Source organism: Phoca vitulina, unplaced genomic scaffold, assembly GCF_004348235.1.
Source record: "Phoca vitulina isolate PV1807 unplaced genomic scaffold, GSC_HSeal_1.0 scaffold40, whole genome shotgun sequence".
NCBI lineage: Eukaryota > Metazoa > Chordata > Mammalia > Carnivora > Phocidae > Phoca > Phoca vitulina.
This window is the reverse complement of record NW_022589743.1, coordinates 19,338,527-19,364,088: the sequence shown is the minus strand read 5'-3', so window position 1 is coordinate 19,364,088 and position 25,562 is coordinate 19,338,527. Positions and strand designations below refer to the sequence as shown.

At 38.8% G+C, this 25,562-nt stretch overlaps 2 protein-coding genes across 4 annotated transcripts in view; one reads left to right on the top strand and one right to left on the bottom strand.

Moving 5' to 3' along the window:
* ATAD5 (ATPase family AAA domain containing 5) overlaps positions 1 to 15,413 on the top strand; it is a 45,265-nt gene extending 29,852 nt beyond the window's left edge. Inside the window, exons 15-23 of one of the 2 annotated variants that reach the window (XM_032429000.1) lie at positions 3,615 to 3,788; positions 4,069 to 4,202; positions 5,013 to 5,106; positions 6,216 to 6,280; positions 10,556 to 10,736; positions 13,006 to 13,187; positions 13,689 to 14,551; positions 14,984 to 15,142; positions 15,244 to 15,413. In XM_032429000.1, coding sequence (XP_032284891.1) covers positions 3,615 to 3,788; positions 4,069 to 4,202; positions 5,013 to 5,106; positions 6,216 to 6,280; positions 10,556 to 10,736; positions 13,006 to 13,187; positions 13,689 to 14,551; positions 14,984 to 15,142; positions 15,244 to 15,322 — 1,931 coding nt within the window. In that variant the 3' untranslated portion in view covers positions 15,323 to 15,413. The remainder of the gene's footprint in view (positions 1 to 3,614; positions 3,789 to 4,068; positions 4,203 to 5,012; positions 5,107 to 6,215; positions 6,281 to 10,555; positions 10,737 to 13,005; positions 13,188 to 13,688; positions 14,552 to 14,983; positions 15,143 to 15,243) is intronic. The other variant, XM_032428999.1, reaches the window with a different exon arrangement.
* Positions 15,414 to 18,531: 3,118 nt separating this feature from the next.
* TEFM (transcription elongation factor, mitochondrial) lies at positions 18,532 to 25,014 on the bottom strand. Of its 2 annotated transcripts, XM_032428847.1 has the most exons (4): positions 24,937 to 25,014; positions 23,565 to 24,028; positions 21,184 to 21,333; positions 18,532 to 19,463 (listed from the first exon to the last, which is right to left on the bottom strand). In XM_032428847.1, the coding sequence occupies exons 1-4, from the start codon at positions 24,965 to 24,967 to the stop codon at positions 19,026 to 19,028; spliced, it is 1,083 nt and encodes a 360-aa protein (XP_032284738.1). In that variant the 5' UTR covers positions 24,968 to 25,014; the 3' UTR covers positions 18,532 to 19,025. The 2 variants fall into 2 exon arrangements, with proteins under 2 accessions (XP_032284738.1, XP_032284739.1); XM_032428848.1 differs by lacking the exon at positions 21,184 to 21,333.
* Between the last annotated feature and the right edge of the window lie 548 nt (positions 25,015 to 25,562).

Sequence of the window (25,562 nt, the reverse complement as noted above, 5' to 3'; positions counted from 1 at the left end):
AGTAATCTCTGAGGTTGTCCAATGAGTTTTGGGGTAGTTTACTTTTTTTTTAGTATTATGATGAACTCATGGATTTGTATATATATGTGTTTCAGTCCCTTGTGTTCATTATTCTTTGCTGCTTTTAAGATTTTCTCTTTGTCACTAGTCGTGAGTGCCTGTGACTTTGATGTGTGTTGGCGTAGTTTTCTTCATGTTTCATGTGGTTGGGGTTTGTTGAGCTTCTTGTACAAATGGGTTTATATTTTCATCAGATTTGGAAAATTCCAAGCAGTTGTTTTTCCTCTTTTTTTTTTTAAGATTTTATTTATTTATTTGACACAGAGAGACAGTGAGAGAGGGAACACAAGCAGGGGGAGTGGGAGAGGGAGAAACAGGCCTCCCGCCGAGCAGGGAGCCCGATGCGGGGTTCGATCCCAGGACCCTGGGATCATGACCTGAGCCGAAGGCAGATGCTTAATGACGGAGCCTCCCCAGGCACCCCAGTTTTTTTTTCCTCTTAACTAAAATATATTTGACCTTGGGCGCCTGGGGGGCTCAGTCGTTAAGCGTCTGCCTTCGGCTCAGGTCATGATCCCAGGGTCCTGGGATCGAGTCCCCCATCGGGCTCCTTGCTTAGTGGGGAGTCTGGTTCTCCCTCTCCCACTCCCCCTGCTTGTGTTCCCTCTCTCGCTATGTCTCTCTCTGTCAAATAAATAAATAAAATCTTTAAAAAAATAAAATAAAATAAAATAAATTTGACCTTAACATTGTATATATTTATACATGTTAATTTTATAGATTTATGTATTGTAATATGTTTGCGATTGTGTTTATATTAGCACTTCTATCACATTACATAATTATTTATTTTTAGTGGTTGGAATAATTAAGGTATAGTCTCAGGAAGTTTGGTGATTATAATAGAATTTTGTCTGTATTTACTATAGCATGCATTAGGTCTCTAGGATTTATTTATTACTCATTGCAAGTTTGTACCCTTAAACAACATCTGTCCTACCCCCCTACCCCATCTTCTGGTAACCACCATTCTACTCTCTGTTTTTATGAGTTTGGCTTTTTTAGATTCCACATATAAGTAATGTTACACAGTACTTGCTTTTCTGTGACTTACCTCACTTAGTCTAATGCGCTCCGGGTCCATCCATGCTGTTACAAATGGCAGGATGTCCTTTCTTAGGGCTGAGTAATATTCCATTGTGTATAGATACCACATCTGGATCCATTCATGAATGGGCACTCGGGTTGTTTCCATACTACATTCTGTTGTGGATAATGCTGCTAAGTTGTCTCAGCTTGATGATTGATTGTTCAGGTTTGCAGTCTTCTTGTTCCTATCTGTATTTCATCTTGGATAGTTTCTAACTACTCAAATTCACAAATCTTATTTTCTGCAACATGCAGTATGCTGTCCGTGCCATCCAATGTATTTTGTATTTCACACATTGTAGTTTTCATTTCTAGAAGCTGGACTTGGGTCCTTTTTATATCTTCTGTGTTACCATGCCCAATTTTTTCTGTAAGTTTGATTGTTTTGGGTCTTTTATGCTATATTAGGCGAGGCCATAGAAGCATCTAGTTTAGGACTAATTTTGCCCTGTTACTTAGGCAAAATCCTTCTGAGTACTCTATCCAGTGCCCCATGAATTCTGAAGTTTGCTCTTCTGTCTAGTGCAAGAGGAACTATTCCCAGCTGTCTGTGAGCCTCAGGGATTATTTTTCCTAATCTTTTACTGATCACTATTCAGTTGAAGACTTGAGAGGGACCCTCTGTAGATTTCTGGAGCACTCCATGGAGCTCTCTTCACTATTCTGCCCCATGAATGCTATCTGCCTTGGCATCTCCAGGCTCCTCTTCAGTCTCCTCAGCTCAGGAAACCTCTGGACTGGCTTCCCCTTCCTCACTGTGGCCTAGACATTCTCTCACAAGGCAGGAAGCTAGGCAATTCCTGGGGTTCACCTTGTTTGTTTCTTGCCTCTCAGGTATATCACTCTTCTTTTTTGCATGATGTCCGAAGTCTTGAAAGCATTGTTTCATCTATTACGTTTGTTTTTTGGTGTTATTTCAGATATATGGGTAAATCCAATGTATGTCTTGGCCAGAAGCAGAACGCTTTTTTCTTTTTGTGCTCATATCGTCTGCTCTTTGACTAGTGGGAACCCAATTGAATTGGCTTGTGTCCTTTTGATGTAGCCCCAGTGATCTTTGATACTTGTTTTTGCTTTCTGGCTTGTTAAGATGTCTCAGACCTAGTAGGTAGCTCTCTCTCCATGGAGCTGATTGCTTTTGTGGAAAATCCTTTAAAAAGAATATATCAATAAAATTTAGCCAAGTACTTAACTAAGTATCAAAATTAAAAATTGGCACATATTTTCTAAAACCAGTCTTTGGACTGATGCCAGTCCATGATCAAGCAATCCTTGTACTATGTCAAAATTAGAAAAATAAGGACAAAATGTTGAGTTTTTTATAAATTGAAATCTATTCAATATAAAGAAATATTTTTTGAGATTTTGTGCCTCTTACCTTGTGTTAAAATCCCTATTTTTATGAGATAATAGTGATGTCTAGGATAATTTTTCCAACTCAAAATTTTTTTTTCATTTAAATTTTAGGTGGTTAACATAACAGTGCAATATTGGTTTCTGGAGTAGAATTCAGTGATTCATTCCTTACATACAATACCCCGTGCTCATCACAAGTGTCCTCCTTACTCCCCATCACCCATCTAGCCCATTACCCGCCCACATCCCTCCATCAACCCTCAGTTTGCTATCGTTAAGAGTCTCCTGTGGCTTGTTTCCTTCTCCTTTTTTTCTTTTCCCCCTTCTCATATAGTTCATCTGTTTTGTTTCTTAAATTCCACGAGTGAGATCATATGGTATCTGTGTTTCTCTGACTGACTTATTTCACTTAGCATAATACACTGTAGCTCTGTCCATGTCGTTGCAAATGGCAAACTGAAAGTTTTCAGTAAGTTTTCAAACACCTATAATATGCAAAGGATATGATAAGATCTGTGGAAACGGGGTGTGAAAAAATATAATTTGGACATGTGAGGACTGAATCAGAGCACTTAGAGGGGAGAAAAGGACATGCTCTGGAATAAATGCTTGGCACCATAGGACTTCTGGAGGGTAGAGGTCAACCATTTATTTTTAAACTTTGTATCTGTCCTCCACAGCATCTCTAGAAAAACATATTTTCTGCTTGCAGTTTCCATTTACTACAGGGCTAAACTGAAGTTGGATAACAGTGTTCCATAATGTGCTCAGTATGTACCATTATCACTTTTCCTCCAATCTCTTCTGAACTCAAGCAGATGGAGAGAAAGTGAATGGAGGGATTCTGAACATTCTTTGCCTCAAGGATGTATGTTTCATTGGAAAAGAATGTCTTTTTCAAATGACTGGTTTTACCTTCTCTCATGATAGAATGAATAACTATAATAATACAGTACTATTTGTACACAGTATTTGAATGTAAGAATGAAAGAAAATTTCTGTATCAATTTTTAACTGGTAAGAGTAGAAATGTAGACTGTGGAGAACTCAATCTTACCATCCATTTAACTTTTAGAATACTTATCGTTAAGTAAATTTGTTTTTGGCAGAAAAATTAAGCTCCCCTAAGAAAGTTGTTACATCACCAAGGAAACTTCCTCCACCGTCACCACAAACTAGCGTACCAAAGCGAACACTTCCACCTAAAACTTTGGCAAATTATTTTAAAGTGTCTTCCAAGCCAAAAAATAATGAAGAAGTAGTACTTCCGGAAAATAATAAAGGTAAGACATTAAACGGACAAAATATATGTGGCAGTTTTTAATACTAATGACCCTGATACATAAAAATATCATATCTCCTCAGTTTCTATTGCTCTTTATTAAACCTCAGCTACACTGAAGGTCCTACATAGAGGAGTTTTGATATTTTGTTTCAGTTTTTTTTTCCCCACCTCTTGTTTAGTTTTGATAGAGGGTTTCAGTTTGAGTTTATCCTGCAGAAACATCCAGTGTTCTATTAAAAGTTGATTTTATCTAAAATACTAACATTTTATTTATGCAGGAATAAAAAATTCTTGTGAACAAAAACCAATTATTCAGACTAAATCTACAAACACAACTAAGTCAAATGTCAAAGAATTTGGAGCTGAGGAACCCAACAGGAAAAATGCAACATCTCTCATTCTTTTTGAGGAGGTAGGCTTATGGGCATATGTTCATGTTATCTCATAATAAGAACTTAGTCAAAAGGTTACTGTATGTGTTACTATAAAGTATTCTAAAATAGCCAAGAAAGTCAGGAATACTTGTATCTGAGTTTTTAAAAAAATTTTTAAAGATTTTATTTATTTAGAGAAAGAGAGCGTGTGTGTATGTGTGTGTGCATGAGTGGGGGGAGGGGCAGAGGGAGAGAGAGAATCTCAAGTGGACTTTTTGGGAGAGTGTGCCAGAGAGAGCATGAGCTGGGGGAAAGGCAGCTGGAGAGGGAGAGGCAAACTCCCCACTGAGCAGGGAGCCTGATGCGGGGCTCGATCCCAGGACCCTTGGATCATGACCTGAGCCGAAGGCAGATGCTTAACGACTGAGCCACCCAAGCGCCCCTGAATTTATGAAATTTATGAACAGTATGAATTCAGCCCACATTGAAAGCCTAAAATGTTTTACACTATTAAAAGTAAAAAAATTGGGGTGCCTGGGTGGCTCAGTCGTTTAAGCGTCTGCCTTCAGCTCAGGTCATGATCCCAGGGTTCTGGGATCGAGCCCTGCATCGGGCTCCCTGCTCGGCAGGAAGCCTGTTTCTCCCTCTCCCACTCCCCCTGCTTGTGTTCCCTCTCTCGCTATGTCTCTGTCTATCAAATAAATAAATAAAATCTTAAAAACATTTTTTTTCATAAATTCATAAATTTTGTCTCTAACAGACATACAGTGTATTTAGTATATATACAGAACCTATCCAGTAAATGTTTTGTTACTCAATACAGTATTATTCTCATAAATGGCTCTTAGGTTGATGTTATTTTTGAAGAAGATGCTGGGTTTTTGAATGCAATCAAAACATTCATGGCAACAACTAAAAGACCTGTGATCCTTACTACTAGTGGTAAGTAACAGTGATTTTACAACTAATTGCTTTTGGTTAAAATATTTTGAGAAAGCTTCTCATTTTAGTTAGAAACGTTCCTTTAAAAGTCTGCTAGTAAATTAAGTCTTTTTTCCTAAAATTTGGAGGCTCCTAGATCATTTTTAAATGAAGAATTATTTAAATTTGCTATTGATTCACAGCCTTGAGTAATTATAAAATTACTATATTACCCTGTGAATAGCTGTGGTGTGGAAATTGGATACTACTTTGAATCACTGTGTTTAGTATTAGATATTTAGGATGCTTACAACAGCCTAGAATGCAGGCAAAGAGATTTATGAACTATCCAGGAAAGGGGTTTTGGTAGGGGCGGTAACAGAGCCTTCTCTTCGCCTCTTCCTCAAACTTAGATCACCAAATGTTACTTGTCAGAATTTTTTATGGAGCTCAACCTTTCTGCAGTGCCTTAATATTGAACTTAGCCATTCCTTATTCCCTGAGAACACTTCCATGTGGATTATTGCATATTTTAGTTAAAGTACATAGCCAGCCTAATGGAATTGGTCCACCTTCTTTTTTTTTTTCTTAAGATTTTATTTTTTAAGTAATCTGTACACCCAATATGGGGCTTGAACCCACAACCCTGAGATCAAGAGTAACACGCTCCACCGATGGACCCTGGAATTGGTCCACCTTCCTAATAATTTGCATTCAGTGTTCAATTTTGAGAGTCACATAGTTTTGTTTTTTTTTTCATTATAAACACTGAATTATAACATTGTTTTCTAATATTTTTCATTGCACTTATTCAGTAGCATCTCTCTGCTATGGATTTCTATAGGAAAAAGTATTTATGTTAGACTCTACTTAAAATTAACAGCTCGTTTGACTGTTAATGATTATACTTTAAAAATATTGAAATAAATCATATTAGTCAAGGTTACATGATAATTTAATTAAAAGATCAAAAGTTACTTTAGGTCAAGACAGAAATTCAGTTCCTTAGTGATTTATAATTTAAATGATATTTTCATTACCAATGAAATATAGAATACTTTCATAGAAAAAGTAACGGAAAAATTAATTTAGTAGTCTTAATGGTTTTTTAAAATGTTTTTTTCCTATAGATCCAACATTTAGTTTAATGTTTGATGGCTGCTTTGAAGAAATTAATTTCAGTACTCCTTCGCTTGTAAGTTTTCATTTTGTTCATAAATCATGTCACAATTCTATACAAGGTGGTTTCTTGTGATAGTGCCGGTGTATCTTCCATACATGGTTGAATGGGAGTTAAGAGCGAGTATCTCTGCCTTGTTTCTGAATTTGGGGCTAAAGTAGGCATTCTTTTAGCATTAAGTGTGATATTAGCCATATATTTTCATATATGCTCTTCATCAGTTAGCTGTGTTTTTATTGTGAATGGTGTTAAGTTTTGTCAGATACTTTCAATCTTTTGAGGCAATCATACAATTTATCTTTTTAATTCTATTAATATGGCGACTGATGTTAGTTGTTTTTTTAATATCAGCAGTCTTGCATTCTTTTTTTTTTTTTTAAGATTTTATTTATTTATTTAACAGATAGAGACACAGCGAGAGAGGGAACACAAGCAGGGTGAGTGGGAGAGGGAGAAGCAGGCTTCCCGCCGAGCAGGGAGCCCGATGTGGGGCTCGATCCTAGGACCCTGGGATCGTGACCTGAGCTGAAGGCAGACGCTTAATGACTGAGCCACCCAGGCGCCCCTCAGTCTTGCATTCTTAAGATAATATGGTCATGATGTGTTATGTCTTTTTGTAGTTCTGGATTTGATTTGCTCATATATTGTTATGGACTTTCGTGTCTGCGTTTATGAAGGATGTTAGTGGGTGGTTTCCAGGCCATTTGAAATGGATTAGGACATAGATTTTAGTAGTTTCTTTAGAAATAATAGGCATTCTTAGTTTTTCACAGTGTATATTTTTTTAAGATTTTCTTTATTTGAGAGAGAGAGAGCACAAGTAGGGGGTGGGAGGCAGAGGGAGAAGCAGACTCCCTGCTGAGCAGGGAGCCCTAGATCCCAGGACCCCAAAGTCATGACCCAAGCCAAAGGTAGAAGCCCAACCAACTGAGCCATCCAGGCGCCCCAGTTTTTCATAGTGTATTTAGTGTTAGTATTATACTAATTTATAGAGAATCTAAGAACCTTGCAAAGATATCAGTCCATTTACCATCCCTCTCTCATATGCTTTAGTTTTCAGATGTTTTACATTTACACATTATAAACTCCCCAATATAATGCTCTGCTTTTTTGCTTTAGCCAGCCATGTGTGTTTGAAAGAAATTAGGAGAATAAAAAGTTGACTTTTATGTTTACCTATATACTTATAATTTCTAATATACTTCATTCCTTCCTGAAGATCTGACTTTTTCTTTGATTTTGTTTCTCTTCAGCCTGAAGAATTTCATTAACAATTTTTATAGAGCTAGTCTGCTGGCAGTGGATTATATTAGGTTTTGTTTACTTGAAAATGTCTTTATTTTTACTTCATTCTCAAAGAATATTTTCCCTTGGTATAGAAATCTGGGTTCTCAGTTTTTCCATCAGTACTTCTTTTTGTGAGTAGGCTCCACACCCAGCATGGGGCTTGAACTCACCACCCAGAGATCAAGTGTCGCATGCTCTACCAGCTGAGCCAGCCAGGCGCCCCGTATCAGTACTTTAAAGATGTCATTCCATTTTCTTTTGGACATTGGTATTTCTGATTATAAGTCACCTTTTTTTTTTTTGCCCCCTATGTAGTATGTCATTATTTTCCCGATGCCTTCAAGATATTCTCTTTAGTTTTCTTTTCTTTCATTTTTTTTTTTTAAAGATTTTATTTATTTATTTGAGACAGCATGAGAGAGAGAGCACAAGCAGGGCGGGAGGGGTAGAGGAAGAAGCAATCATCCCACTGAGCAGGGAGCCCAATGCGGGGCTCGATCCCAGGACCCTGGGATCATGACCTGAGCCGAAGGCAGACGCTTAACGACTGAGCCACCCAGGTGTCCCTAACTTTAGTTTTCAACAATTGCCTGTGATGTGCCTAGGTGTTATTTTTCTTCATATCTGTCCTGCTTCTGGTTGTTGGATATCTACAATCCATAAATATATGTCATTCCTTCAGTGAGGTTCACTTTTAAACTTATTTTTTCAAATTTATTTTATGCCCATTTTCTCTTTCCCTCTCGGGAATTTAATTATAAGTATGTTAGACATTTTACATTGTCTCCCATGTCGCTGAGGCATGCTGTTCTCCTCCCCCCCTAACTTTTCTGTTTGTACTTTTGATTTGATCATTTGTATTGATTAATTGTCAAATTTACTGCCATTTTTTTCTGCCACCTCCATTCTCCTATGAGGCCCATCTAGTAAAATTTTTATTCTGATATTATGGTTTTTAGTTTTACAATTTCTGTTTGCTTCTTTTTATGGCTTCTGTTTTTCTGCTGGGCTTTCTTATTTGTTCATTATGTTCTTTAAGCATAGTTTTACTAGCTGTTTTAAAATTCTGCTAATTCCAGGTCGCCTGGGTGACTCAGTCGTTAAGCGTCTGCCTTCGGCTCAGGTCATGATCCCAGGGTCCTGGGATCAAGCCCTGTATCGGGCTCGCTGCTCAGCAGGAAGCCTGCTTCTCCCTCTTCCACTCCCCCTGCTTGTGTTCCCTCTCTCGCTGTCTCTCTCTCTGTCAGATAAATAAAATCTTAAAAAAAAAATTCTGCTAATTCCAATATCTTCGTCACTTTTTTTTTTTATTAACATATAACATATTATTGTTTCAGGGGTACAAGTCTATGATATATCAGTCTTACACAATACACAGTGCTCACCATAACACACACCCTCCCCAATGTCCATCACCCAGCCACCCTATCCCCCCACCCCCCTCCCCTCCAGCAACCCTCAGTTTGTTTCCTGAGATTAAGAGTCTCTTATGGTAAAAAAAAAAAAAAAAAAAAGAGTCTCTTATGGTTTGTCTCCCATTTTCATCATCTTGTGATTAAGTCTATTGATTGTCTTGTCTCTGAGGAATTACTTTTTCTGTTTCTTTGTATGTGTACTAGTTTTAGAGTTTTATCCTGTACTTTGCTATTATGTTGTAGATACTCTGGATTTGGTTCTGTTCCTCTGAATAAATATTCTCCTGTAGTATGTAGCAGCTAAAGTTTCTGTTCAGTTCTTTTAGTTTTAGCTGGGCTGCTTTGAGACAGACCCACACATGTGAAGTTCAGGCATCAACCAGGGATTTGCATTCTTCTTTAGCTAGAATTTGTTTCCTGGACGCCTGGGTGGCTCAGTTGGTTGGGCAGCTGCCTTCAGCTCAGGTCATGATCTCAGGGTCCTGGGATCGAGTCCCATGTCGGGCTTTCTGCTCAATGGGGAGCCTACTTCTCCCCTGCCTGCCATTCCCCCTGCTTTTGCTTGCTCGCTTGTCTCCTCGCTCTCTCTCTTTCAAATGAATAAATAAAATCTTAAAAAAAAAAAAAAAGAATTTGTTTCCTTACTTTCATAGACATCCCCTCTCACTTTCCAGCTATTGCCAGCATCCCAAACTCTGTCCTCTGGTTCAAGCCAGTAACACTGTGAGTTTCTGTCTGAGTTTTAGCCACCACTGCTGCATCCTGTCCTAAGTCAGAAATCAATTTGGGGGGGGGGGGGTTGTGAATTCACCCAGGGCCATTTTCTTTTGTCTAAGTGTTGATTTTCCCTTCAGTTATCTTCTGCTTTCAGTTACTGTCTTGTGCCTTCAAATAGTTTGTTTTTTATATTTATTTGTAGCTGATTATTGAGTTTATCGTTATTACTGATGGCAAGATTTGTCTGATAGTAGGTACTTCATTATTGAAAGCAGAATTCTTAGTTTGTGGGAAGCAGCACTCCCAGAAGTATGCAGGAGTACTGTATGTGCATAGAATGAGGTCAAAGATTTATTTTTTATTTTTTTAAAGATTTTATTTATTGGGGCACCTGGGTGGCTCAGTCGTTAAGCATCTTCCTTCGGCTCAGGTCATGATCCCAGGGTCCTGGGATCGAGCCCCGCATTGGGCTCCCTGCTCTGTGGGAAGCCTACTTCTCCTTCTCCCACTCCCCCTGCTTGTGTTCCCTCTCTCACTGTGTCTCTCTCTGTCAAATAAATAAATAAAATCTTTAAAAAAATAATAAAATAAAATAAAATTGCCTTCAGCGTTCATGGAAAATCTCCCATAAAAGTTTCATTGCTGTTTTAGATTGTATACAGTTACTAAAATAAGTATATGTAAAATATTTTTAATTTGGAAGTATATTCCTTTATTATATTTTTCTAGATCAGTTTCATTCTCAAGAGCTAAGATAGTGTGAATTTTAGTGAAATTTGTCCCACTTTTAGATGTGTATTACTGATGTATTTCTGTTAACTGTGCAATTCACCATGTTTCTTTTTTCTTTCTCTCTTTTTCTTTTTCTCAGCTAAATGTTGCCAGCTACCTACAGATGATCTGCTTGGCTGAGAACTTTAGAACTGATGTGAAAGACTTTGTAACATTGTTAACTGCAAATACTTGTGATATCAGAAAAAGTATCCTTTACTTACAATTCTGGATTAGAAGTGGAGGTGGATTTTTAGAAGAAAGGCCATTATCGCTTTGTCGTAAGTTGATCTGTTATAAAAGAAATTTCTACAGTGGGATCCTATGTTAAAGTACATGCTATACCAAAATGTCTGAAAGATTTTAAACATTTTGAGCATAAACATATGTATAAATATACATATGTCAACTGTGTTGGTGAAAATTTTATAAACATTAACTGTGGGTAAATAGAGTTAAACTGCACACGGAACAAATTGTTACTTATAAATTTATTAGCATAGTTTCTTTTTTTATTTTTTAAGATTTTATTTATTTTAGACAGAGAATGAGCATGTGCACAAGCGGGAGGGGCAAAGGGAGAGGGAGAGAGAATCTCAAGCAGACTCTGTGCTGAGCATAGAGCCCGACGCGGGGCTCGACTCTAAGCATCAAGAGTAGGATGCTTAACTGACTGAGCCACTCAGTTGCCCTGTAATCATAGTTTCTTATAAACAAATAGAATGATATTTAGCAACTAGCTTCCTTTTTTTACTTATTAAAAAACACTGGTGATTTTTCCATATATATATAAATTATTTTTATATGACTGTAAGTTCTCTTTTAGCTTCTTCAATAGTCTATAATTCTATTTTTCATAAGAACTTTATCATTTCAGAAATGTTTTATTTCTTACCGATCTTCAGTCATTGTTACCTAATTGAAGTCACAGACATTTATTGAGGACTTTCTCCATGCCAGGTCCTGTGTTTACATGAATAAGACATGGTTCCTTCCCTGAAGAAGTTCATAGTTTGTGGTTTTCATGCTCCATAGTCACAGTTCTGTAGTTACAGATCCTGCTCTGGGAAATACACAAATATTTAAATAAAACCAAGGTGAAGTTCTGTAATATTAATCCCGTCAAGTTTGTTTTTTCTTTGATCAGTTCAAAATTTTAATATGTTTTTCTTTTTCAGAGTAGCAATCATATATATTTAATTCATTGTGAGCTTATATCTTTAACTGTTTCTTAGATGTAAATATGATAAATAAGAAATGGAAAATAACCTTTTATAAAAAACAAATTAGTAACTATTGCCATACTATTGGATATAAAATGCTATACCAGAAACTTTAAAAGATAATAAGTATAGCATTATTTCTTTTCTTGAAGATTTTTTTTTTTTTTAAGATTTTATTTATTTATTTGACAGAGAGAGACACAGCGAAAGAGGGAACACAAGCAGGGGAAGTAGGAGAGGGAGAAGCAGGCTTGCCGCTGAGCAGGGAGCCCGATGCGGGGCTCGATCCCAGGACCCTGGGACAATGACCTGAGCCGAAGGCAGACGCTTAACAACTGAGCCACCCAGGCACCCCTTTTCTTGAAGATTTTATATGCATTTTCTTTCTTTCTTAAAAAACACAGATACGTACTCATTGGAAATTCAAACAGTGCAGAAGTATATAAAATAAAAAGTAAAAGATTTTCCCCACTTCTTAAAGTTAGCCACTGTGAGAGCTTTACCTATGCATGTACAAATGATCGCTACCTACTTATTTAGCAAAATTAACCAATACTATGTATATTGTTAATCAATTTGCTCTTTTTTACTTGAGAATTTATTGTTAGTACGTGCAATTCTAGCCCTCTTTTTCACAGCTGCATGCTATTCCATAATAGGGAATGGATGTAACATAATTAACCATTACTTATTAGAGGAAATTGAGGTTTTCTTCAGTTTGTCATTAAACTATGCATTGAATATCTATACACATATCCTTGAGCATATCTGTGAGTACTGCTGTTGGAGAGAATTCTAGAAGTATTGTTGCTGGCCAAAGGCTAGAATACATTTTACATTCCGATAGGTATTGTCAGGTTGCCCTCCCAAAGATGATTGTCCTGATTTATGTTCCCATGAATAGTTTATGATGGCTTTTTGATGTATGCCTCTGAGAAAACTAGGTTACCAGTTATTTTACTTTTGCCAATTTAAAAGGTGAAAAGCGGTATCTTATTTTAATTTGCATTTCCATGATCACTAGTGAAATCGCACATCTTTTTATGAGTTTATTAGATATTTGTTTTTCTTCTGTGACTTGTCTGTTCATAGTCCTTTGCACTTTTTTCTTTTGGATTGTTTTATAAGCCCACCACCAACCTCTTACCCCCGTATGCTAAAAATAATGTTTGTATTGTAATTTTTATGAGTTAAATACATATGTGGAGAAGAACAAAATGGGAGTATAGGTCCAAAAGATGCCAGAGGATCTTAGATTTTAAATAATTGTTTGCTACAATTTATTAAAAATATAGATGGCTAAGGTTTTCTTTTATTAATTTTGTAGGAGGAACTAGCAGAAACATTCAACTTGTTTGCTCTGAAGATGGCCCTGATTCCAAAAATAAACCTAAAAATACTAAAAGGAGTCCTGTAGACCTTCCCAAATGTGACACTGGCTGTGTTGAGACCTTGTTTGGCCTTAAGAACATTTTTTCCCCATCTGAAGATTTATTTTCATTTCTAAAGGTATTTTCAATATCTAGTGTGGGATATCAAATACGTATTCCTTTTCATATTCCTAACACTCCCATCTTTTGAATCTTAAGGTTAACTTAAATTTGCCTGTAATTTTTATAGGCTTTAGATTTCTGATTTTAGTATACTGTACTACTTTGACAAATGATGCAGAGACAAATAAATGTATATTATAGGATTTAGACTAGAATTTAGAAAGATTTCAGATTAAAAAGACAATTTCAGAAAAGTAGTTTTTAAACAAATGAGCTTCTCACTATTGAATTGGGGTATAAACTATTAGAAAATTTAATTCTTCAAATATAAATAGTCTAAGTTTATTTTTTAGACTCAGAACCATTTTGATGAATTTAGGGAGTACAGGTTAATAAAATTATGAGAGGGTAGTGACTCATTACTTTTCAGATAGACTAAGGATGCCACTGTATTCATATAGGTAGAAAAGTGTTCAGACTGTGTTCTAACACTTCTTCACTTAAAATTGTTTTTCAGCACAAAGTCAGAACAAAGGAAGAATGGCATCAGTTCATCCAGCTTCTTACAGAATTCCGAATGCAGAATGTAGATTTCTTATATAGTAATCTTGAGTTCATTCTACCACTACCTGTTAGGGTCATTCCAGAAACAGAAAACTTTGGTGGTGCATCAGTAAGTGTGGACACCAGTGCAGCAACAAAAAATATGAAATGTCTTGCTAGGAAACATTCTGAAGGAGAGAAGCCATCGAAAAAGCCACAAAAAAAGAAACAAAAGAAAAAGATGGTAACTCTAGATGATAGTGACTTATTTGACACTGAATTGGACTTCTCTAATGAATTTCTTAGCCTTTCCCCTGCACCTTCCTCCTCAAATTCAGAAGAAAGCAAAACCAGAGACAAAGAAAGGAAGCCAGAGACAAAGAAACTGAACAAATGTTTAGAGTCTAACATGGAATCTATTCCTTGTTCTCCTAAAACACCAGCAGAAAAGAAATGTTCTGCCCTTGTTTCTCACTGTTTAAATTCTCTCACTGAGTTCATGGATAACATGTCCTTCTTAGATGCTCTTTTAACTGATGTAGGAGAACAAAAGGAATTTGGTCAGAATGACTTCAGTTGGACAAATGTGAAAAGCGGACTTTGTGATGAGTTTAGTCTGGAGGCCAGTGATGGATGGACTTCTCAGAGCTCTGGAGAATTAAAGGCAGCTGTAGAAGCTCTCAGCTTTACCAAATGTTCGTCTACTATTTCAAAAGCACTGGAAACCTCCTTGAATTCTTGCAAGAAATCAGGAAGAGATCCAACGAAAGAGCTTACTCTTTATGTTTCACAGAAGCACAGCAATGTATACTTTAGTCAGTCAGCAACTAATTTAGAGTAAGTCTTCCTTTTACTTTTAATTTTTCAATAATAAATGATAAAGAGGAAATGATTAGTTTGTTTTTACTAACTTTGAAATGCTGGGCTTTATTGATCATGGTAAACCCTCAATATTAATAATATAGCTTCTGATAAGACAGGGAGACCAGCCTGATTGCTGGGAAGAAAAATGAGAGAGATTAGGAGACTCTTGAATGACAGGGAATGGGGTTTGGGTTTGCTGGGGCAGCTGGCGGGTAGCCATTAAAGATTTTTTTGGTATGGGAGTGACGTGTTGAAAGTAATACAGGAAGTTAACCTGGAATCCGGTTAATCTAGTCTAGACCAGAAGCAAGGAGAAGCAGAGACCAGAAGTTGGTTGTGTTGGGGATTGTTGCATTTTTCTTGGGCAGTAAAAATCAAAAGTAATGCACTACTTTTCATTTACAGCAGTGCCTGGAAGAGGATAGCAGTCATTAAAAGTGTATTTTCTAGCCGATCCCTTCTGAACCTGGGTAACAGACAAGCTAGTATAATTGAGTACTTGCCAACTCTTCGGAACATTTGTAGGACTGAGAAGCTAAAAGAACAAGGAAAAAGTAAAAGAAGGTAAAGGCTCTATATAAAATAACGTTGTAGATAGCTATTTCAAGATTAATAAATATCCTCATCTGATGGTTAAATTGAATTTTTCCTTGTAATTTTGACAGGTTCCTACACTATCTTGAAGGTATTCATCTTAACATTTCGAAAGAGACTGTGAACACTTTGGCAGCTGGCTTCCCTTAATTAACAATGCCTTGTACAGATTATTATGTGTTCCTCAAGATACATTTTTATATTGATTTTCATGGAAGAATTTCTTTCTCTTAATGTACATTTAAAAGAGACTATTTGTATTTTTTTTAATTAGTGTGCAAATATTTAAAATGAAAAAATTTGAGTTATAAATTGTATTTATGATTGTGGTGGTATTTTTTTTTTCTGAATTTTTTTTGTATTATTTGACTTAGCTTTGTTGTATTATTGCATGTGAGCGAGCTGTTTCTAGAAGGTAGAATTCACTATATTTCTAAAGATGTTTCACTATTAAATTAATCCATCATTTTTCTCTTTCCTGTTACCTTTAATCCACTTCTCTCCAACCCAACTGTCAGTACTGTCAAGTTGTATATAGAATCATCTAGGTGGTAATCTAGTTAACACAATACAAAATTATGTAATACATGAGAACTTCCTAGGGAAGAAATTATACTTCATTTTTCAAAAAGTACCATCTTCCCGATAAATTTATTTTTAGTGTATTCCTCCAGCGTATATTGCCATTGAATCATTGAATGTTGACAAAGGGAAAACAAAATTATGAATTGTCGTTTTCATAAATCTTTTTTAGCAACCATTCATATGTGATTGCTTGTACATTTTGCCAACTCACATCATTTGCCTTGTACATTTTTCTTGTATTTTTATATCAGCGATGTTTTATTTCATAAAGATATTAATGATGTTAATATATCTATTTTGGACAAACTGCTATTCATTAAAATTGTAACAAAGAGGATTCTACTATGGACTTTCTACATCATAGTCATTTCCACTTAAGGTTGTTTTTGGAGAAAGTATGTATTTTTAATTACAAGATTTTAAAATCCCACATTTCACTTAAAATCATTTTTGCAATCATATAATCAGGTATATCTGAAAATAGTTTCCTATTATATTTCAAATGTTTATATTATGTATTAGCCTAGAATTCCAGTTACATTATCTGGTGAATTATATATTTACCTCAAAGGTAAGCATCCTAATTTTGTACAGATGGAAAATATTGATGTATACCTGTTTACAAATGTGTATGAAGGTATGTTTTTACCTCTTACTTGTTCAGTCTACTTTTTCGTTGATAGTATATTGACTTAATTAAAGGTTAAAGCTAAAAGACTTAATGCAATATTTAAATAGGTGGTCCAGATGTAACCATCTGGGTAAATATGGATATTTTATAGGTTTGGATATAGGCTGTATCTTACAGGTTTCATCCTTGTACAAAAGAATAGATCTGAAGTTCTGTGGGATTTTTTTTTAAGTATATGGATTTTCTTCTATTGCATACCTAGCGTTCACTATTTGTAGAGCACTTACCTGTTAATTTGGTCTTATTATTAGAAAATTCTGGTAATAGAGAATCAAAGTAAAATAACTTTAGAATTGGGGCACCTGGGTGGCCCAGTTGTTAAGCATCTGCCTTCGGCTCAGGTCATCCAGGGTCCTGGGATCGAGCCCCACCTTGGGCTCCCTGCTCAGTGGAGGCCTGCTTCTCCCTCTCCTGCTCCCCCTGCTTGTGTTCCCTCTCTCGCTGTGTCTCTCTCTGTCAAATAAATAAATAAAATCTTTAAAATAAAAAAATAATAACTTTAGGATTTTATTTAGTAAGATCAAAAATCAAGAAACAGGGGCGCCTGGGTGGCTCAGTCGTTAAGTGTCTGCCTTCGGCTCGGGTCATGATCCCAGGGTTCTGGGATCGAGCCCCACATCAGGATCCCTGCTCTGCAGGAAGCCAGCTTCTCCCTCTCCCACTCCCCCTGCTTGTGTTCCCTCTTTGGCTGTCTCTCTCTCTGTCAAATAAATAAATAAAATCTTTAAAAAAAAAAAATCAAGAAACAATGGGGATATTTTCTTCCCTAATAGGGACACATTTAAGATTTTCTTTTAGGCTTAGCTTTATTGGGGAGGAAAATATATATATATATATATTTTTTTTTTAAGATTTATTTGACAGAAAGAGAACATGAGCAGGGGCATCAGCAGAGGGAGAGGGAGAAGCAGGCTCCCGGCTAAGTAGGGAGCCCGATGTGGGACTCCATCCCAGGATCATGACCTGAGCCGAAGGCAGACACTTAACCTACTGAGCCACCCAGGTGCCCCAAAGATTTATTTGAGAGAGAGAGAGAGAGCACAAACGGGAAGGGCAGGGAGAGGGAGAGAGAATCTCAAGGACCTAGACTCCACCCTGAGCCAGAGTGCAGAGCCCAAAGTGGGGCTCAATCTCATGACCCTGAGATCACAAGATCATGAGCTGAAACCAAGAGTCAGATGCTTAACTGAGTGCACCACCCGGGCACCCCAAAAATTATGAATTCCTAAAGGTTTAGATTCACTTTTGAGATAAAGTAAGCAAATTCTGATGGCTTTCTCAGTACTTAGCATCTTACCCTATAAATGTCTAAAATGAACACATTTTCACTGAAAGCTATTTCCAGAAATATGTGGGAGGTAGAATGCACATATCTGGCATGAACAACTGGATGGCTGGTGAAGCTATTTACCAAAGTATAGAACAATGGCAAAGGAGGTGATTTGAAGGAAAGATTATTTGAGATGGATAGTTTGAGATACCTACAACATATGGAAGGTGGAGATGTGTGTGTACAACCATATATATAAATGTAGAGATTTACAAGTGAATGGCAATAAGTCTAGACTGTATCCCAGATTCCCTAGGGAGTTGGGAGGTTCTGGAAGAGAGGACTTCTACTCATTTTACATATTTGAATGTTTTTCCAACAAGCATATTTCACTCTGTAGATTAAAGGAAAGACGTAATGCTTTGACATCAAAGAGTTTTGGGTTCAGGACTGGTAAGATATGGTGAGGGCCTGAACTAAAGCAAATGTAATACTGGAAAATGTGAGATGTGGTAAAAAAATTATGTGCTACTTTTCTCAAAAGATGGTCTGTCTAGGGGCATCTGGGTGGTGTAGTCGGGTAAGGGCCTGACTCTTGGTTTCCGCTCAGGTCATGATCTCAGGGTCCTGGGGTGAAGCCCTGCATCGGGCTCTGTACCCATGGTGAAGTCTGCTTGGGACTCTCCCCTCTTCCTCTGCCCCTCCCCCCGCATACTTATTCTCTCTCTCTCTCTCAAATAAATCTTTTTGAAAAAGATGGTCTGTCCAAGTAAAATATTTCAAAGTGAAAAAAAAAAAAAATGTATTAGACAAAAGCTTCTTTGTTCTGGGCTGATAGACTAAGTTGATGACAATCGATTCCCTTTTGGGAGCAATACATCAAACCACATGCTACTTAGAGAATTAAGAGGGTTTCATAAGTTGTGTTTTCAATTATATTTAGCGTTATTCCCATGATGAGCACCACCCAGAAAAATCATTACTCTCTATTAACAATAAAAGGGTGCAAATCATTAGTATAGGATGGAATTTGCTTTTCAGGGGAGATAACTTTGTTTCTTGTTTTGGCTGTTTAGAGGCATCTTACTGTTTAACACTTAAACCCAAAAGGCACAGAATCTCCTAAGATATTTATTGATTTCGCTTATTATTGTGTGAACGATTCAACAGCCGAAGGTCTGACTTTAAATACAAACATGTTTTCTTCTCCATAAACATGGATGTTAAAAACAGTTGGCTTTACAGCTTTAAGGCTAATAAATATAAATTAATATAACCTTAGAGCTCTTTATATTAACCTAAGCGTTTTAAGGTTCAGTGTCAAAAACTGCTAATTCATAGAAGGCAACAGCTTGTAATAATGAATCATATAACTCTTCTGCTCTCTGTTGTTCAGTAGATGAAAACATCTGTCTGTAATGGACGATCTTCTCTGTGGGGAAGACGACCCGAGGCTCTTCCTTCAGAACAGACTCTGAGAGGAACTGCTTCACCAGCTCTTTTCCACTAGTCCGCGTGTCCCCAATCATCAGTTCAAAGTGCTTCCCCACTCCATTTCGATTCATGCTCAGCACCTGATGCTGGCCATCCTGGGCAAAGGTTTTGTTTAATAAGGCATACAGCATGGCTTCCATGATATGAAAATGTAACACTACAGGAAACCGAGATGAGTTCTGAATTGAAAGCCCGATTTTTTCCAGAACATAGAAGTCAGCTTTAGGCATCTTTGAAATGACTGAAGAAATCTTTAAAAAACAAAAAGAAAAAATAAGTGAACAGAAATAATTCATTAAGTTTTGTTGTTTGGGTCCCCTCTCCCATTTTTATTTTTAAAATATATAACTTACCTTATACTGCTACTGACAGTTTTGAAGTAACTGAAAAATCAGCATTTTATGGAGGAGTCAGGAACCAAGTTCTGCTCATGGTTCTATCAGGAATAAGCTGAGCTAAGGCAGATCATTTAGTCCCTCTAAGTACTAGTTTCTTCATCTCGCAAATGGGCTTCATTATCTCTAAAATCTATATTGACTTTAAGATTAGACAACTTAAAACGTTTATTAACCTTTTAAAAATATCTAGAGTAGAGCATAAGGGTTAAAATACCCAGCCTACAATCAGGGGTGCCTGAGTAGCTCAGTTGGTTGAGTGCCTGACTCCATCTCAGCTGAAGTCTTGACCTCAGAGTTTTGAGTTCAAGCCCTATGTTGGGCTCCACAATGGCTGCGGAGCCTACTTAAAAAAAAAAAAAGAAGAAGAATATCTAGCCTGCAATCTGCAACTGACTAATCCTGTCAGATGCTTGATTATACCAGTTTTTGTATGTGTAATCAGGATGGTAACATTACCCATCTCACAAGGTTTTGAAGACTCAAATGAGACAATTAGTGAAGCATTTTGAAAAATAAGCTTAGGGGTGCCTGGGGGTGGCTCAATCGGTTAAGCGCCTGACTTGATTTCAGCTCAGGTCATGATCTCAGGGTCCTGGAATCAAGCCCCATGTCCGGCTCCGTGCTCAGCAGGGAGTCTGCTTAAGGATTCCCTCCCTCTCCCCCTATGCTCGCTCGCTCTCTCTCAAATAAATAAGGGGCACTGGGATAGCTCAGATGGTTGAGCATCTGCCTTCAGCTCAGGTCTTGATCCCAGGGTCCTGGGCTCGAGCCCTGTATCGGACTCCCTTCTCAGCAGGGAGCCTGCTTCTCTCTCTGCCTCTCCCCCCTGCTGTGCTTTCTCTCTCTCAAATAAATAAATAAATAAAAACTTTTCTAAAAAAAATGAAAAATAAGCTTTATAAATATAGTGATGAAGTTTTTTAACATTTAGAATAATGTCCTTTACCACCAATTTTCTCAGTATCTGCCTTTGATACATTAAGGTATTTCATGAACTAAATGAAGAAAGATTCAATTTTTAAAAATCATAGGTGACGGAAAACATGATAGGAATGGGTGAGTAGGGGCGCCTGGGTGGCTCAGTCAGTTAAGCATCTGCCTTCAGCTCAGGTCATGATCCCAGGGGCCTGGGATCAAGCCCCACATTGGGCTCGCTGCTCAGCGGGGAGCTGCTTCTCCCTCTCCTTCTGCCGCTCTCTCTGCTTGTGCTCTCTCTCGTGTTCTGTGAAATAAATAAAATCTTAAAAAAAAAGGAGGGGTGCCTGGGTGGCTCAGTTGGTTGGGCGACTGCCTTCGGCTCCTGTCATGATCCTGGAGTCCTGGGATCAAGTCCCACATCAGGCTCCCTGCTCAGCGGGGAGTCTGCTTCTCCCTCTGACCCAAACCCCTCTCATGCTCTCTCTCAAATAAATAAAATCTTTAAAAAAAAAAAAAAAAAAAAAAGGAATGGGTGAGTAATAAGCACCCAAAGGAAATCCATCCGTAGTATTGTATTACATTCCCTTTAGGACTAGAAGATTAAATAACACAAGGAGTTCTAGCAGATAGGAATTTGGAGGTGCAGTTGCTTTACCTCTTGTAAATAGACAGATGATAAGTATGTTCCTTTCATCAACTGGCAACACTCATTCTGCTGCCAGTCCAGCACCGCCAATTTACGATCCATGTGAGCCCAGGCAATTCTTCGAGTTCCAAAAACGATGGATACGATACTATTAACTGCCTACAACAAAAAGGCTGGTTTAATTACAAGTATAAACATTTTAACAGATACAAAATTTAAGCTATTAACTCAGAATGCCAAATCAGTTTATGTGCTAGAAATATACTGGGGTGCCTGGGTGGCTCGGTTGAGCATCTGACTCCTGGTTTTAGCTCACGTCGTGATCTCGGGGTCATGAAATCAAGCCCCATGTTGGGCTCCCTGTGGAGCTCAGTGTGGAGTCTGCTTAAGACTTTCTCTCCTTCTGCCCCTACCCCGAGCTCTTTCTCTCTAAAATAAATAAATCTTTAAAACAAAGAAATACACTTCCACTTTATGAACTGAGAATTGTTAAAGAAATGCAGGAATTATTTTTATTTATTTTTTTTAGATTTTATTTATTTATTTGACAGAGAGAGAGGGAGAGCAGGAACACAAGCAGGGGGAGTGGGAGAGGGAGAAGCAGGCCTCCCACCGAGCAGGGAGCCTGATGCGGGGCTCGATCCCAGGACCCTGGGATCACGACCTGAGCCGAAGGCAGACGCTTAACGACTGAGCCACCCAGGCGCCCCATAATTATTTTTTTAAAGATTATTTATTTATTTATTTGAAATAGCATGAATGGGGGGCAGAGGGAGAGGAAGAAGCAGGCTCCCCGCTGAGCAAGGAGCCCGACGTGGGGCCCGATCCCAGGACCCTGGGATCATGACCTGAGCCGAAGGCAGACACAACTGACTGAGCCACCCAGGCGCCCCCTAGGAATAATTATTAAAAGATAACCAGTAGCAGTCGGTTTATAGACAAAGAACCTTACCTAGCCCAAGGTAGGCATTCAAATATTCCAGTGTTGCTGGGGACTAGATACTGGGAAATAAGGAACATAGCCATACGTTATAAGAAATGCCACCACACAACAGGGGTGACGGAGAGACAGCGAGAGAGGGAACACAAGCAGGAGGAGTAGGAGAGGGAGAAGCAGGCTTCCCACTGAGCAGGGAGCCCGATGCGGGGCTCGATCCCAGGATTCTGGGATCATGACCCGAACTGAAGGCAGACGCTTAATGACTGAGCCACCCGGGCACCCCAAATACAGACCTTCTTTTGATTCTTGAGCTCAACGATTCTCAAGCTTTAGTGTACGTAAGAATTACTGAGCCAGGTTGCACACAGTACTTCCCGGGCAACAGATTTTTTTCAAGGACTACTGCATGATTTTCACCATACAAAATGACTATTTTTTTTTTTTTTTTTTTTGAGGAAAAAAATAATACTGTATTTGGAAGTCAGTACAATTTTTCTCATCCCATACAAAATGACTTTAGAACCTATCCCTCTAAATAAGATTGCAACTCCACTATAAGAGTATAAATAGTATTTGTAGCCACAACTTTGAAGGGAAATCCAAACCCTGAAAATTTTGGTTCAAATATTTTCCAGATCAACTGCAGGAGGAGTTCTGTCCATAGTCCATGAATGGACTTCATGAAACCTACAAGTCCTCTGAAAGTGTATGCAATATTCTATGTAAATGCGCTTTTTTTGGTTGTTTTTCTGAAAAGGGGGTCCTTAGCTTTCATCACGTTATCAGAAAGTATCCATAATCCTCCCCAAACTGAGAACTACTGGTCCAGAAAGTGTGCTTACTATTGGTACGCAATAAGAGAATATTTTATCACATATTGCTACACAGGACCTAAGCTCCTCCTCCAAGGTTTAACGTTCAATGTGCCGAGTAATTCTAATATTTGTTTTTTAAGACAACACTGAAAAGGATTTGCTTGTAGAATGCTTTTTAAAAGGCGAAAAAGGGGAGGGACAGAAAATAACTTTAAATCCTACTGAAAAGACCAGTATAATGTTCTGAAGTCACTCCCTGGCCATAACCCTCTCTGCATCTTAATTTCTCATTACCCTCAATATAACCCCTCAAGACACGGTCAGATAGCTCCTCAATTCCTCTTAAATAAACCTCGCACAGACCTATTTCTCTACAACTGCTGTTTCTTCCTAGAAAGCCCGCCTCCTCCAACGAGCCTCATTCTCCCTCTCTGAGATCCAGGTTTTGGTCAACTTTTGCCCCACAGGTACAGCCCACGGTTCCCTACCCACTTAACTCTCTCTCCATCTCACTCTTCCGTGCTGATCACATACCAACTAAACTATAAGCTGTCTGCTGCCCAAAATAGTGCTTTGCAAAGTAGGTTCTCAATATGTAGGGAGTAGTATAATGGACATTAAGAAAAACAGTATACCTTAAGTCTCTCTCTTTCTATTTCTGGTTTGATGAGCTTTCTCAAGAGCCGGTTGTCCTGGAACTTTCTTTTTTTCCCTCCAGTCTCTGGACAAAGAATGGAGTTACAAATTTGAATGGTAGTTTTATACTGGAACAAGGGCACATTCATTAAACTCTCCAAATTCTGAAATGGCCCAAACTTCTCTCTGTGCTCTATAATATTGACAGATTTTCTTCCACGAAGCAATCTGAAAGTTTGAAGTTCTTTATTAGATGCCGTATTCAACACATGCAAGATGGAAGCCTGCTGCTCTGAAGAGAAGAGCTTGTCAAGTGCGTTTCCAGGTTCCTTTGTATTTTCATCACAAATAGCAGCATTGGGAATAATCTTCTTAGGTGCAGTGGATTTTTTCCGACAGCAGGAATTATGTAGCACCTGGAACAAGGATGACCTTAATGGAACTGGAAAACATCGCCACCTTCCTAAAAGGAAAATTTAGCAAAATGTAAGCTGGAATGTCCTACTTCTTTTTAGTATTAGTTGTGGCTTGACAGGAGCCTTCGCAAAAGGACAGAGACTTTCCCATAATCTTAGAACTAGTATACCATACTCACAAGAGATGTCTTCTATTTTTTGTGGATAAGTCCTAAGTTTTACTACCTAGAAATCTTATTTTATGCCCTTAAGAAAGCATGTATTTAAAACAATGATTTCCACTGCTTAACGTTTTTCACATTTTTAACTTTAGAGGGATCTTTCTGTAATTAATATCTCTTGTTAAGAATATTTTCACTAGGGGCGCCGGGGTGGCTCAGATGGTTAAGACGTTGCCTTCGGCTCATGAGGGGTCCTGGGATCGAGCCCCGCATGGGGCTCCCTGCTCAGCTGGGAGCCTGCTTCTCCCTCTGCCCCTGCTTGCGTTCCCTCTCTCGCCGTGTCTTATGCGGTGGAACTAAATAAAATTAAATTGTATACGTTTATAAGGCACGTTTTGGCTGAATGGTAGATGTAAGGGGCGGTTTTTATTTTCACCGGTACACTTTCCCAGATTTCTACTGACTGTTTCCGCAAGCAGAAAAACAAAACACCACATAAAAAACAATTCTGCAAAACCAATGGGAAGTCACTCGGACACTGCAGCCACAGGAAAATACCACAGCCAGAGGTGAGCAAACGGCTGTTAGCATCTCAACCCTCCGCCCGCCACACAGTCGGGGAAGGGGCCGCTCGCGGACCCCTCGCCCGGGAAGCACACTCGCTCCGAGGCGCCCCGTCAGCTCAGCTGGGACTCCAAGAGGGACAGCTGGACATGGGACCTGCGGGAGAAAGTACTCCAGGACCAGAGGCTAAGGACAGGCGGGAAATTAACCCAGTATTCCAGGTACCCTACCTCCCGCCACGAGGAGACTACAGGCGCTCATCGTCCCAGGCAAAGCACTTGGTTCCCACAATCCAATCTTCCTCCACTTCCGGCCCGGACGTGCTTCGCCTCAAAATGCCCCGCCTGGCGGCGGAAAGGTTCCGGCCGAGTGGCGTTCCGGGGCCGGCCGGAGGTGTGTCCCGCTGAGCCTCGCTTGAGCCACTCCTGCTCTGCGGGCCTCCGGGCGGACTTCCGCCTGGGTGGTGTCCCCCGATCCCGAGCCCCTGGGTCTGTAGTTGGCAAGTTCCCTCCTTCAGGGAGCCTCCCTGGGTTTCCATGGACTGATAAGTTCCTGTTGTGGCCCTAGCTGGGGGGCAAGGAGCGGAGTCTGGTGGGGAGCGTAGACGGGTACACAAATCACCCTCTCACTAGGCAGAATGGGGTAACCGGGAGAGGCAGGGGTTCAGGAAAGGGCGAAGTAGGAGGAGGTGGCTTTGCCACTGAGCCTGGAAAGTCGGAGCAGCATTCCATTTGGAAGGGATAGGGGTCGGGGGGGCGGGAAATGAGGCTGGCACATTTGGTTGGGCCTCGAATGCATAATGAGGTTAGTTGAATAGGGTCAGACCAGAGGTTTGTTACTAGAAAATTGGCCATAT

What these genes read in the sequence shown, in the direction of transcription:
- TEFM (XM_032428847.1), bottom strand. Translation starts at nt 24,967, where the DNA reads ATGAGCGCCTGTAGTCTCCTCGTGGCGGGAG. An exon ending in TAGTCTCCTCGTGGCGGGAG is followed by an intron (nt 24,029 to 24,936) that starts GTAGGGTACCTG and finishes TTTTCCTTTTAG; the next exon opens with GAAGGTGGCGATGTTTTCCA. An exon ending in TAGAAAGAGAGAGACTTAAG is followed by an intron (nt 21,334 to 23,564) that starts GTATACTGTTTT and finishes TTTTTGTTGTAG; the next exon opens with GCAGTTAATAGTATCGTATC.